Genomic DNA, 14,487 nt, shown 5'->3' with positions numbered 1-14,487 from the left:
AAAGCTCGCGAGCTTTTGCTCAGGCTCGGGTTCGGCTCTCGAAACCTCGAGCTGCTCGCTGAGCCTCGACCTTTTTTTTTGACAGCCCTACACCGATCCCTGCATACCAAAGTCGGCGGCTACACCTGACTCATCGATCCACTACTGCCGCCGCCGCCCATGGCCTCCGCCGCCGTCGCCGTCGCCCCCGTCGTCTCCGACCTCGTCGACTTCCTCAACGCCTCCCCCACCGCCTTCCACGCCGTCGGTACGCCCCCCTTCCCCCCCGATTCCTATTTCCCTTCCTTCTTCCTCCTTTGGTGTCGATCGACGCAAACTGGACTGTGAATGTGTTGTCTCAGATGAGGCGAAGCGGCGGCTGAAGGCGGCGGGGTTCTCGCAGCTGTCGGAGCGGGAGGAGTGGGCGGGGCTCCAGCCCGGCCGCAAGTACTTCTTCACGCGCAACCACTCCACCATCGTCGCCTTCGCCATCGGCGCCAAGTGAGCCTCTGCTAGATCCACTTTTACCTTGTCCTCACACTCCTTGGATTGCTCGAGGCTATAGGATTATTTAATTTGTCATACTTTTTCTATTTTTTTTTTGTGAAGAAACTTATCTGTAGTAATTCTATACGGTTTTGTGGATCATGAATGTCCTGATTAGTGCATTATTTATTATTGGATTATGTTGATGTGTTGTAGGTATGCTGCCGGCAATGGGTTTCACATAATCGGTGCGCATACTGACAGTCCATCCCTGAAGCTCAAGCCTGTCTCCAAGGTTTAGAGTTTGAACTCTTCGTAGTTGATTTCTGTTTATGTTAATTGGCGTGGTACAATTCGATGAATTGGCGATTAAATCCTGCTTCTTGCCACGCAGGTAACAAAGGGAGGTTATCTTGAGGTTGGGGTCCAAACTTATGGAGGTGGCTTGTGGTACACATGGTTCGACCGTGATCTTACTGTTGCTGGTAGGGTGATTGTAAGGGAGAAGAAGGATGGTGCAGTGTCGTATGCGCATAAGCTTGTAAGAGTGCAAGAGCCAGTCATGAGAATCCCCACTTTGGCTATTCACCTTGACAGGTTGGTGTTAGCAACTTATCCATTTTTGTGTTTTATTCCTGTGATTAAGTCCATGAAAATTGGACCTACATTAAATTTTAGGTCGTAATTTTGTTAGTCCTATATTGCTAGATCGGAACAGTTAATCAACCTAAACTAAAGTAAACTATAGGTCACATGTGTGTCCAATTGCCTATTTGGTTTCTTGTGGCAACTTATTTATTCTACCTACTATCCTGTAGTAATTAATGTTTGTCAAAGAAAAAAAATCTGGACTAAACCAAAGATAACAGTAGGTCCCAAATACAGAAAATCGACGACATGCTTCAGGTATCAGTTTCAGCTTGACCCTGTCAGCATGCACTTGAACCTTTTACCATTAGAAACTTAGAGTAGAAATCCACACTTCAGCTAACTGAGCCAGATGCCTAACTGAAAACATGCATCACCAATTTAAAGGAAACTCAAAGTAATACTTGTACACTCTGACATATCTAGTTTGGATGTGTTCGCTTAAACTGAATAAGAGAAGGAATTGCCATATTTGATCAGTAGTAAGATAGCTCGTATACAGATCGTGATGTCCAACATTATTTCACAACATCCTGGTCCATTTGTTCATCTTGTATTGAAACATTTTCTACAGAAATGCCATTATGTTCTTTTGTTTCAAAATTTAGTTAATATAAATTTTCTCATGGCAACGAAAACTGAAAATTTGACATATCATATTGATTAGTTATGTGAACTTTAGGTCTTCGCTAATGTAATGTACCTAGCTGTTTACATGTAATAACAACGATACATGTGGATAAAACCTTAGCTTTTAGCACCTTACACAATTGCTCTTAACACGTCTAAACTAATTTACCGTTCACAGATTAACTTTGAAGAAATGTTTTGAGAATAAATCACTATATTTAATTAGTCCAATACTTTGGTTTGTCATGCCCACTTGCCAGTACTTTGAAATGTCATTCTCACCATGCATTTACTTTCAATAGTGCAACCTATGCTGGACATAAATCCTGTTATGTTTCGATGCTTTTATTGTTTATAATAGTAAAGAGTAATTTCATTTGTCTTGCTTAAATTATGTACAGGAATATCTCCTCAGAAGGTCTCAAGATTAACAACCAGAATCATCTTGTCCCTGTGCTGGCCACATCTGTTAAGGTGATTTGAATACATTGGCCAGTGTCTGAGTTTCCTTTTTTTTATGGAAACTAGAAATGTATCCCATTAATATGACATGTTAGGAAATCCACTAACAAGCGTTCTAGATACAAACTCTGGTAAATCTTCATGCCTCTTCATGCCAAATAAACAGGCTCAAAGAAGAATCTAAAGCCATGCTGAACTTGGCTAGTTCATGCACAAAATTGCATTACAATCACTAGGACCAAACATGAGATTAATAACATCCAAACCAAGCAAATAAGTTTTTTTGGCTTCTATAACAATTACTGTGCCATTGAAGCAATTAGTCCTTGAAAGTAACTATTGAGTAAATATGGCAATCTGGAGCAATACAATATTTTGTTCGATAACAATTACTGTGCCATTGGAGCAATTAGTCCTTGAAAGCAAATATTGTATTTTGTTCGTTGAAGGTTTGTCTATGCTGTTTTCAGTTCACCTATAGTTCCTACATTTATGAATTTACTTATTTGAAATACTATTGCTTGATTTTGTGTAAAATCTAGCTCCTTAATTACGCCACTTTGTAAATTTTCTATGTTGTTGTGTTTGCAAATCGTATTTTCTGCTGAGGGAGGAAATTACTTTCATGCAAGCGTTTTGCTAAAGAACGTTTAAATATTTCTTTCACTTCAACGAACAAAATACAATATGGCAATCTGGAGCAATACAAGACTGAAGGCAATACAATATTTTGCAGAATGAAATGCAGAAATTAGTGGCAGAAAATGGTTCAGAGTCATCTGAGAGTAAGAACACCAAGCATCATCCACTATTATTGCAGGTACTTATTTTGTGTAGTATACTAATTCCATTGGACAAATAGGTTCACAAATAATACAAAACTCCTGATATATCTTTCTTTTAAATTTGTTGCAGTTGATTGCTAAAGAAGCGAACTGCAAGCCTGATGAGATATGTGACTTTGAGCTGCAGTTGTGCGATACCCAGCCAAGTACTGTAGCAGGTGCCATGAAAGAATTCATCTTTTCAGGAAGGCTTGACAATCTTTGCATGTCATTTTGTTCGTTGAAGGTTTGTCTATGCTGTTTTCAGTTCACCTATAGTTCCTACATTTATGAATTTACTTATTTGAAATACTATTGGTTGATTTTGTGTAAAATCTAGCTCCTTAATTACGTCACTTTGGAAATTTTCTATGTTGTTGTGCTTGCAAATCGTATTTTCTGCTGAGGGAGGAAATTACTTTCATGCAAGCGTTTTGCTAAAGAACGTTTAAATATTTCTTTCACATGTTTCTAAGTGTATTATTACATTTACTTAATTTGAACTAGTACGGGGATTTTTTATAAGAAAAAGAAGATAGAGAAACAACAAACAATGACATCAAAATTAAGTTGTAAAATTTGCTGGAAGTAATAGCTCATCTTCTCACCTTCTATTCATTCCAAATTTGTATAATGGAGCCCCTCTTGTATCATGAATCGCAATCGTGATTGCTATTGAATGGGTTAGCGACCTAGCATCCTTTATAACTCTAGTTAAGTGCTACACCGTGTCGTCATTTTGTATATGTGCTGCTCTAGAACAGAAAGATACCTTTCCGTTGTGTACTTTAAGGCAATAAAGTTAGTCAACTGCATCCCTTTCTAAAGAACTAATTATTTCTTTCTTCTTGCGAGCAAATAATATGCAATTACTTAACCCCTATACTGTTTCAGGCCCTAATAGAATCGACTTCTTCTGAAGAATCTCTTGCGCATGAATCTGGTGTGAGAATGGTGGCTCTATTTGACCATGAGGAGGTTGGATCTGATTCGGCTCAGGGAGCTGGTTCTCCTGCCATGTTAGATGCTTTGTCAAGAATCACAGGGTCTTTTAACTCTTCAAATTCGAGGGTACTAACTGATTTTCATTACGCAAGAATAAAGCATATATTTCTGTTTCAGTTGGTAACCAGATCTGTTACTTTCATTAAACAATTTTGTTTTTGTTGACCATGTAATGTGGCATGGCTTAAAGGATACTTTAAATAAACTGTTTGCACATATTGAAATAGTTCTCCCCAGCTCCATTATGCACATTACAAACAACTAGACTGTTTGCAGTCTGTGTACCTATTTAGGTTTACATTGTGACAATCTGCTTTTAATTTTCAGTTGCTAGAAAAGGCTATTCAAAGAAGCTTTCTAGTATCTGCAGATATGGCACATGCCTTACACCCCAATTATATGGTAAGATTTTCTTTGCATCAGTATCTGAGATTTGCAGTTATACAGCAACAATTAAATTAAACCTTTTGAACCTATTTCTATTTATCTTTGCAGGACAAGCATGAGGAGAACCACCAGCCTAAATTGCATGGAGGACTCGTGATTAAACACAATGCTAACCAACGATATGCTACAAATGCTGTGACAGCATTTATTTTTCGGGAAATTGCTGAGAGGCACCATCTACCTATACAGGTTAGTTCATGTATGAAGGATCCTTCTATAACAACTGTGAAATAGTGCTTTGTTCTGAACTAATCAAGTTGTCATAGTCTCTAAGTTCAAAAATATGTCTGGCTAATCTATTGACCTTGACTCCTGCTCTATCAATATATAAGGCAAATTTCTTGCCTTCCTTTTCGGAAAAAAGAATCTATTGACCTTGAGATGAATAAACAAATTAGATAAGCTCTTGAACAGTTTGTGCTTATCCAGTTTAAGAACAAGGGGCTATTACTTGTTTAAACAAATTGGAAATCAATAAAATCTAATTTCTGCATTCATTTTTGCAGGATTTTGTTGTTCGGAACGACATGGGTTGTGGTTCAACCATCGGCCCAATACTAGCTAGTGGTGTTGGTATTCGTACTGTGGATATTGGAGCACCACAATTGTCGATGCACAGCATCAGGGAAATGTGTGCTGTCGATGACATCAAGCACTCGTACGAACACTTCAAGGCATATTTCGAAGAGTTCACTGAATTGGACAGCAAAGTTAAAGTAGATTGCTAAGATGAAGTAGTGACCATACTGGATCAGCCGACTGGTGGTGTTGCTTTGACATATCCTGTACTGTTGCAAAATAAATGAACAATAAATTGGGTTACATTATCTCGTCACAGGAATCTCATGGAGAATATATTTTCTGGCTGTGATTTTTATCTCCTCGTTCCTGGTCAGTTGCCGGGATCTGTGCTGGCCACATCATCTTTTATGGTCTAGTACAGGTCGAAATGTGCTTCTTAGAAGTATAATAAGTTTTCACCTCAAGTATAGGAGAAAATCAGAAAGCCTCCTCCCTCCGTTTATAACTGTTTTGACTTTTTCGTAGTTCAACTTTTGATCAAGTTTATAGAAAAATTTAGCAATGTTGATAACACCAAATAAGTAACACAAAATTGAGTATACTTTGGTAGTATGTTTATTTTGTGTTGAAAATGTTGTTATGTTTTTATATAAATTTGGTCAAACATAAAAAAATTAATTTGTCTAGAAAAAATGTCAAAGCATTTTATAATTTGATGAAACGGAGGTAGAGTAGTAGATTAGTTTCGGCGGTCATATATATATATATATATATATATATATATATATATATATATATATATATATATATATATATATATATATATATATATATATATATATATATATATATATGATTGTATGATCTTTATGAGATGGATATTTGAATTGAAATAACTACTACTTCCTCCGTCCCCTAATATAAGAGATTTTGACATTTTACTTGTACTGTTTGATCATTCGTCTTATTCAAAAAAATTTTAGAATTATTTTTTATTTTTTTAACTTACTTTATTATCCAAAGTACTTTAAGCACAACTTTTCGTTTTTTATATTTGCACAAATTTTTTGAATAAGACGAGTGATCAAACAACACAAGCAAATGTCAAAATCCCTTATATTAGGGAGTACTACTACATCACATACAGTTGCCTCGATCATTTTAAGTTTGAATGCTTGAGGTAGCCATCATATGAGACAGGTAGTACAAGTCAATGTGTTCAATTTGTTGTTCACAAGTTAAAATAATTGGGTAGAAAATATGAACGCAATCTTTCAGCACAAACATGCATAGCTACTTTGGCTGTGTTTAGATCCAAACTTCTAACTTTTTCCATTACATCAACCTGTCATACACACACAACTTTTCAGTCACATCGTACCAATTTCAACCCAAACTTTCAACTTTGGAAGGAACAACATAGCCTTTAAGTATTGACAATGTTGAAAAATGAGGGGCATGTTGAAATGGAAAATGTATACCTCTTCCACTCTTTGTCAATGTGCTTACCATTGTGCTCTGCGATCGTGTGAATGTATGGGTCGAGTCATCAGCGAGGATGTTCTATAATCAAAACTATTAATGCGAACTACTCTACATTATTGAGAGGTGACTAGAGATCGGGCGGCTTCTTCTTTGTTTGTAAGCCGTCGGTTTGGTTCGGTGCCACCAAACTACACCTTTTATCATTTTTTTTACAGGTTCTCTATTTTCTACGAGATATATTCAATTTCTTATGTATAAATAAATTTGATAAAACTACAACCATTTGTCATAACTACCAGCTTGTTGCAACTTTAGTTGATTGCATGATAATCACTGATTTTAACAGAAATATACAACTCTGTATGTTAGGTTGCTCACTGTCAGTTCATCCATGCAATATCCGCACATTCATGCAAATTAGGCCCACATATCAGAAACTGTATAGGATAAAGTCAAAATTTTGCAATAAAACTGTATGTTTTCTTGTAGTTTTGTGAAATGTCGTTGTACCAACCGATTCAGTTTTATAAAATTTACTCTTTATATTTTTTCTAAATTGATATTTGATTTTAGAATTTCCACTTTGCTACCTGATTTTTTGTTTGATTTTTCCTCTGACTATTCATTTATTTAGTATATTCAAATATAATGCTTATGAAGTTCAGTTATTGTATAAAGGATTTTAAACACATACTTTATCCTGTAGTACATTTTTAGATACGTTATTTGCATCTAAAAGTGTCGGATTGATAAGCTCCGTAGATGTAGGAAACTACAGGTTTAAAAAAATAGGACCAATCTAGGAAGGACTAGATTGATATTGAAATAAGGAGGAGGGTGAGGCTCGAACCCGGACCGGCTAGCTCGCAGCTTGCGTTGCTAGCCGGGAAGACCCCGGGCCTTTCTCGAAACTACAGGTTTGGGATCAACCAAGGGTTTTGGGTGAGCTTGTTGTGCCCATGAGTGTTTGGGAGTAACACAAGTCATGTATACAAGTTCGAGTTTCCCGAAAGATAACAATTATACACTCCTGTTTTGTTCACTATCGGCTAAGTCCATATAAACCTGGAAACTCTCAAGCTAGCTAGCATAGTTCTTGCCAATTTCTAGAACCAACCCTTTTATGTAAAATCAAAGTGTTTTGATTATTATTTTGTGATGAACAATTGGCATATGTGATTATTGGTTTTGATATTTGGAGATTATTGGCGAAGTGGTTTTGGAGATGATTGGATTTTACAGATGTTAAACAGGAGCTGCTGAGTTTTGGGTCCGGTTAGACCGGGCATGGGTTGCCAGTCAAACCGACGGTTATCGAGCGGTCAGACCGGGCGACTCTGTGTTGATTTCAGTTTCGGGTTGTTTGTTTGGATATCCGTGATTATTTTATGTTTATGGCTTCTAGATGGATACTACGTATGTAATACTGTTATTTGCTAACAATGAGTCAAGTTGGAGATAGCTTGGTCTCGAAATATGGTTTCTTTGTTTGATTCATGTGTAGGTGACTTGATGCCTCGAGAGAGTATTGCCGGTGATGGATCGGGAGTCGACTTGGGGATAAAGCGATGTCCGTGACGGTCAGATATCATGCAGGATACTTAGGCTAGAGTTCAATGCACGTGGTTGGTGAAGATTCCATATGGCATACGATGGAGGCATTGTGTGCGTATGGGATACGGAGTCGAATTTGGAAGGAGTCTAAATTTGGTATGATTGGAGTTTGTAAAGTTTGTTTCTTGTACAGGAAGGTTTCCTAAGTGGATTAGGACTTCTAGTATGAGTTTGGTTCATGGCTTTAGGCTGCCTACCTCATGTATAAATAGAGAGGGAGCGTGAGGCTTCCCGGTATCGCTTTTGAGAGTATTGAGTTGATAGTTTAGTTAGGGTTTCGAGTTTAGTTGAGATTTTTGTGAGGAGTGCTGTTGTCGCACTTTGTAAACACATAGAGAAATAATAAAATTGTCATCTACTTCGAGAGTTCTTCGATTTGTGTTTTCTCGGGTTTGGTGGTCTAACCGGCGAAACACCGGCAGTCAGACCAGTGACATTGCGGCGGTCAGACCGGCGGGTACACTACGGTCAGACTGGCGACGGCAACAGGAGGCAGAGGCGATTTTCAGGCGGTAGGACCGGGCTTTCAACGCCGGTCAAACCGACGGCTTCCAGGCGGTTAGGCCGGCGCATCACCTACGGTCAGATCACGATCCATCGAATTTAAGGGTAACTTTTAATTCCGCAAAAAGTTTAGGTTTTTGGGTATACCAACCATTCACCCCCTCCCCCTCTGGTTGGCTTAGTTCTTGTATTTCGATCCTACATTTTATATGCTTTGATGGTTTGACACCTCTCTCTCTCTGGGGAGACAACAAACATTCGCTCATAAGCTTAACCAAGCTCTATGCCGGTACAGACATCCCGTGGGATGTAACGCCAGGCCCATTTGAAGCCTCCCAGTTTTTTCCCTGAGCTTCCCAACCTCCTCTTTTGGTTTATTTTTATTTGCTAAAAATTGAATTTTTAACTTTTCACCGTAGATTATTTTTCAGTTTTTACTTTTAGATCGCTAAGAATACGCATATAAAAGTTTTATTTACAGATTATTTTTCATTTATAAATATACCGTTTCTCAATAAGCGAATAAGCGAAACGATGTAGTCCTCCATATCCATGCCCGTGTGAACACAACGAATTGTTAATACACATATCAAAAGTCGAAGACACCGTATATTGAAAAACAAAGAGATATATGCATTGTTACAGTAGTCATCTACATATTTATCAAGCATTAGTCCATTATTTATATGACCTGTAAATTCAAATTCTTCGGGCAAACAACTGCCATTTTCACTTGCAAATGGAATTGTTCACCTTACTTCTATATATATTGCAAATCGGCTGTACGACTGTAGCCGATTCAAACTGACCCTACAAATATATTGCTACACAAACACAGAGGATCTGTGTAGTCAAAGACAGGGAATCACCACAAAGGCATCAATTCCAAAATTAAGATGAACAGAAGGAATACCCTGTCAAGATTGACTTGATGTAATTATATCGGTGTTGGTATACAAAACTTCTTTCCTCATTCCAACAAATTATTTTGACAAATTTCAGACTGTGAAGCGAAAACTGTGATAAAATGGAGCAATTGCGCCATACAGCAAATCAAAATGAAAACCACATGGTGTTGGCAGCAGTTTAAACATCTAGAAAACCCAGTGTAAGGGGTTTTCGGCACATGTCATGTTTATAGGCTGAAGAACTGGCAGTTTATGATAGGGCTTTCTGGACCTCAACAGTCACTTCCTTTGGTGGTTTTTCGGCATGCAGATTTGCGACTATGCCCTTCTTGGTGTAGTAGTCAATCACCTAGAGGAAGGAAACCATTCCACGAATTAAATTGAGTGAACAGGCAGCAACTGCTTTGCATTATGGCAGATAATAAACAATATTTCACAATAAAACTAAGGATTACAAAAGAAATGAGGAAATTGAAGCCAGGAGATGGAAATATCAGGCAACAAAGATACATAAACGTATACCGCAATGGAAGTGTACTTCACCATGTTGTCAAAAATCTTATGCAATACATTATACAGTCATATGAAATATATAAGAACTCCATCTCATGAATTCTCAAATGATGTCGAATTTGTAGGAGAAAATGAACAAGATGGTTCACTGAAAAACTCCCAATCTACTCCCAGTTCATACTCAAAAAGAATTTTTGGATCTAGAGATACCCAGCACCAAGAATTATTGGAGCTCTACTAAGCAGACCCACAAATGAAGAAAAGGTACAAATCTAGAAATGAAGGGTTGGCAAAATGTAATCAGAACTTAAAAACAATGAAAGATATACAGGAAACACTGTAATGCAACTGAAGGAATCCGCCTTAACTGAAGTACGACTACATCCTAAAAGAATATCTGAATATTTAAAAACGTAGTTGCTAAAGGAAACATACAGGCTTAGTTTGTACGTGGAAGGCTTCAAGCCTTGACTTCAATACTGCAGCTGTGTCATCTTTCCTTTGAATTAAGGGTTCTCCAGTAACCTTTGTGAAAAGACAAAGCAATCAGGGAGCAGAAGTGCACATAATATTACCAATTAAAAGATATATATGATATCAAACAAATTTACTTAATAGCAGCACAAATATGTCCCACATGAAATCATTGCTAAAGAAGAATATGCTTTTAATGGAAGCAATAGAAACAATATACAATCTCCTGCTACAAAAACATGTCGATGTATCTATTTATGGACACTTAAACAGGCATAATTGTCAGAAAAGGAAGCAAAAGTGTGTCATGCAAACACTGCCTATCATTTCTTGTCAACAAAAGGTGCATTTTACTCTTCGTACGAGAAACAACCAAAACAAGAAAAATATATCCATAATCACACTACCTATTTAACTATTTGGGAAGCAAACTAAATAAACAGTGGCAAGAAGAAGGTACTCAATGAACCTTTTTTATTTTGAAAGAATGATGGCTCATGTTTTGTTCTTAAAAAACAAGTAAGCAGAGTACTACGATGATCGATGATGAGACAGGGAAATTATGGTAAAGGCGCATATGCTGCAAGCATCAAACAATATATGTACCAAATCTAATAGAAATAATGAAAATGGTAAAAATCTGAGTATCTGACAAATGCAAGCGAGAGCAAGTAATCTGGTATGACTTACATCATCAAGTCCAGGAGTCTTAGGAGGAGCAAATTTTGTATGATAAGATCTACCACTTGATGGGTGGATCCAACGACCGGTAATTCGTTCTTCCAGTATTGCATCATCAATTGCAAAATTTAGAACCTTGTCAATCTTAGTACCTTGTTTGGCCAACATTTCATCAAGCTGCACCATTTTTTAGTAAGAAAAGTGATACAATGATAGAAACTGTCCATTTATATAGACAGCTCTAATAACAAAAAGGAGCTCTTTTATATAGCGGTGCATATTGACCAAGGACCTCACCTTCTGTGCTTGAACAACAGTTCTAGGGAAACCATCAAGGATAAAACCTTTCTGGCATGAAGTTTTCTTCATGGCTTCATCAATAATCCCAACAACCAAGTCATCAGAAACAAGCTCTCCCTAGAAGATAAGGAAAGAAACAAAAGAATCAAGAAACCCATTCCTGCTGGTTATAATTTCTGTTGCTATATGTTTCTTAAAAACTACCTTGTCCATAGCTTCTTTAGCCTTAATCCCAAGTGGAGTTTTAGCAGCCACTGCAGCCCTCAACATATCACCAGTGGCTAAATGGCACAAGCAAAATTCATCCTTAATCAGCGGTGACTGTGTTCCCTTTCCGCAGCCAGGTGGACCTAAAATTTAGTAAAATAAAGGGATGTCAAAATTGTATGTCTTACCTTTTTTTTTTTTAGAACACGCAGAGATTGTCTTACCATTCTAGAACATCAATATTCAAGCTTTCTGCCCAGATGCCTATTAAACTATCCATAAAAGCATCAAAATTTGACATCACTTTGCCTCTATGGATATCAAGTTGTCAACACTATCCTATCCTCAATAACATATTAGGGTGTAACTGGCATTCTTACAATGCTGTTAACAACACCAGTGTCTCAGTGACACATGCATGAATTAGAACAAGCCATCAATTTGGAGATAGCTAAGAGCAGACGATGACTAGATTCGGTCCACTTAAATTAGGTAGTGCAGAGTGTTTGTAAATTAGCTATACTTCATGAAGTAAAAGAACAATAGAATAAACCTTCCATAATGATTTGTTTGATGACCAGTAAATTAGAGTAGTGCATTGCTGAAGCAGAGCATTGCGCAACAGAACAAGTTTATTTGAAATTTGTTGTGTCACACAGTTTACATAACCATACAGATCGATTTGGTTTACTAGTGAATATTGAAACAAAGGAGTAATACGTCTATCTCTTTGTTTTTATTCCGAGTGACATTTCCAAACCTTTATCGATACATATAAAGTTGCACCTTTCTGTTTTGGTTATTTTAAAAAGTTTCCACATCAGACAAAAAACCACGAACCGCCCTGTTGTTTTCTGCTCATCCTCAACACATGCCACATGACAAATTTAAAATAACATGTGTGAGAACAAAAAATGCAACCTCCAATTTCAACACATACTACTGAATACGAATAAATTCTATACCTTAAACGCCTGAAATTCCTATTATGCGTCGAACACCGATCATATAAATATTTCTTTTCGCTTGATTTCTGTCACTAATATCCTTCCGTCAAATGGAAAAACCCCAATCGACTCAATCGCAAGTTGCAAGAACAAACGCAATTTGACCATCAAAAATTGCCGCAGTTTCCAAAGGTGGAAACAACAAGTAAATTTTACAAGATTTCCCTCGAAGCCAAACATTTTTGTTTGCAAAAAACCACGAGGAGAGCGGAAGAAGAAACCCAGATTTGACCCAAAAAAAGAAAGGGAGACAGCTTTGCACGGATCTAACGCAACATCCCCAGCAAGCCACAGCAATCTTTCCCCATCTCCCGACCAGGGCAGCACGCGCCGCCGAACCGGATCCACCAACCAACGAACCAAACCACCGAGAGAGAGAGAGAGAGAGAGGAAGAAGAAAGAGGCGGGCGTTACCGACGAGGATGACGCGCTTGTCGGGCTTGGAGCTGCACTTCATGCGGCGGAGCAGCTCCGTCATCAGCTCCATCGACGGCACGTCCTCCAGGTTCGCCGCCATCTCCGCAGCAACAACTACTGCACTAGCCTTGTTCGTCGACGAACTCGCGTCGCGTGCTCTCCGCGTGCGCCGCTGAAATGGAGGAGTCTCGGTCGGATCGAGGAGGTTTAGGTGGTGGGGCTTTTTGTTTCGTTTCTGGTGAGACGGTGACAACCAAAGCTGGGCTCTTTCTGTTTCCTTTTTAAGCAGTTTTTTTTTCCAACGAAAAAGACGCTTCTGCCCACGCAAGCACGCACCGCTCTCGGGGAGTGTATGGCAAATAATTTTCTACCCACCAAAAAGACACATTTAAACTCTAACCATTCATTCTCCCTCTTTCATTTTAATATTTAATCCTAACCCTGATTCATTTACCAATTCTAATCCCACCCCATTTTTCCATTATCCAAACACACCTTCGGTGAATCTTTAACTTCCTCGTTTCCTATTAGGATGCTTTTTAAAGGGTTAAATTGGTGTGTTTTTAAAAAATAATTTATGCATACATTGTTTAAAAAATTCAAATAAATATTTTTTTCAAGTTTATAATTATAAATATCTAAGTAATAATGTGCTAATGAGCTTTCTCGTTTATCATGCGTTTGAAAATCAACCTCCAACTAGAGGATCAAGAAGCCTTAAGGCTGTGTTTTTCTCTTGTTTCCCAACTCATCGTTCTAGTTTTCTATGTGCACGTTTTTCAAACCATTAAATGATATGTTTCCTAAAGAAATTTATGTGAAAGTTATTTAAAAAAAATCATATTAATAAACCATCATATTTTTCGTGCGTACTTCACCTCTCGAACTTAGCCTTAGATGGGTGGGCTTAGCCGTCTACGTTTATTTTTCTTAATTGGAAATTGGAATTTTGTGACTGAAATAAGAATTTACAAATTAGAGTTGTAGTACGAAACATGGTTTGTAATTAACAACCTTCTTTTTTATGTGATATTAATTTTGTTTCTGCACTAGACTACTTATTTATGACAGCATATTTCTCGAACGGTTGAATTGCGTTTCATGAAAAAAAAATTAATAATTTCTTTTTGAAAAGAAAAATCGTATTGCAGTCTCAGTTGGACTCAAATTTCAATTTGAGCAAGATAGATAACCATGATATTTTGCGAATTTGTATTCATTGCATAGTTCAGCACAATTACCCTGAGGTGGAATAGAATAATCTTTGGGGTTTTCGGTAATAAAGATACTCCAAGAAGCAATTTGATGCTTTGTGACACAAGTCAGTATCACACGAGCCAATAGGAGCCATCAAACCGTTGGCACTGTCTTATG

At 37.6% G+C, this 14,487-nt stretch overlaps 2 protein-coding genes across 2 annotated transcripts; one reads left to right on the top strand and one right to left on the bottom strand.

The window, feature by feature from the left end:
* The first annotated feature begins 103 nt into the window (after positions 1 to 103).
* Positions 104 to 5,358, top strand: LOC4351851 (probable aspartyl aminopeptidase). The gene is made up of 11 exons (XM_015762603.3): positions 104 to 247; positions 342 to 480; positions 682 to 760; positions 860 to 1,062; positions 2,145 to 2,217; positions 2,942 to 3,025; positions 3,121 to 3,276; positions 3,924 to 4,100; positions 4,362 to 4,436; positions 4,530 to 4,670; positions 4,988 to 5,358. Exons 1-11 carry the CDS (start codon positions 160 to 162, stop codon positions 5,207 to 5,209), a joined length of 1,437 nt encoding a protein of 478 aa, XP_015618089.1. The 5' UTR covers positions 104 to 159; the 3' UTR covers positions 5,210 to 5,358.
* Positions 5,359 to 9,477: 4,119 nt separating this feature from the next.
* On the bottom strand, positions 9,478 to 13,368 carry LOC4351850 (adenylate kinase 3-like). Its single transcript, NM_001423370.1, has 6 exons — positions 13,111 to 13,368; positions 11,687 to 11,832; positions 11,480 to 11,599; positions 11,192 to 11,359; positions 10,463 to 10,552; positions 9,478 to 9,863 (listed from the first exon to the last, which is right to left on the bottom strand). The coding sequence occupies exons 1-6, from the start codon at positions 13,211 to 13,213 to the stop codon at positions 9,765 to 9,767; spliced, it is 726 nt and encodes a 241-aa protein (NP_001410299.1). The 5' UTR covers positions 13,214 to 13,368; the 3' UTR covers positions 9,478 to 9,764.
* Positions 13,369 to 14,487: the final 1,119 nt, after the last annotated feature.

Source organism: Oryza sativa, chromosome 12, assembly GCF_034140825.1.
Source record: "Oryza sativa Japonica Group chromosome 12, ASM3414082v1".
In the NCBI taxonomy this organism is placed as follows: Eukaryota; Viridiplantae; Streptophyta; class Magnoliopsida; order Poales; family Poaceae; genus Oryza; species Oryza sativa.
Note: the sequence above shows the minus strand (reverse complement) of the source record. Positions and strands in the feature narration are given on the sequence as shown.

Bases quoted from the DNA above. Each gene is read 5' to 3' on its own strand.
- LOC4351851 (XM_015762603.3), top strand. From the start codon at position 160: ATGGCCTCCGCCGCCGTCGCCGTCGCCCCCGTCGTCTCCGACCTCGTC. The intron at 761-859 runs GTTTAGAGTTTG...CTTGCCACGCAG, and splicing joins AGCTCAAGCCTGTCTCCAAG to GTAACAAAGGGAGGTTATCT. The intron at 3,026-3,120 runs GTACTTATTTTG...AATTTGTTGCAG, and splicing joins ATCATCCACTATTATTGCAG to TTGATTGCTAAAGAAGCGAA.
- LOC4351850 (NM_001423370.1), bottom strand. From the start codon at position 13,213: ATGGCGGCGAACCTGGAGGACGTGCCGTCGATGGAGCTGATGACGGAG. The intron at 11,360-11,479 runs GTGAGGTCCTTG...AAAATGGTGCAG, and splicing joins CTGTTGTTCAAGCACAGAAG to CTTGATGAAATGTTGGCCAA. The intron at 9,864-10,462 runs GTATGTTTCCTT...TCCTTCCTCTAG, and splicing joins TCCACGTACAAACTAAGCCT to GTGATTGACTACTACACCAA.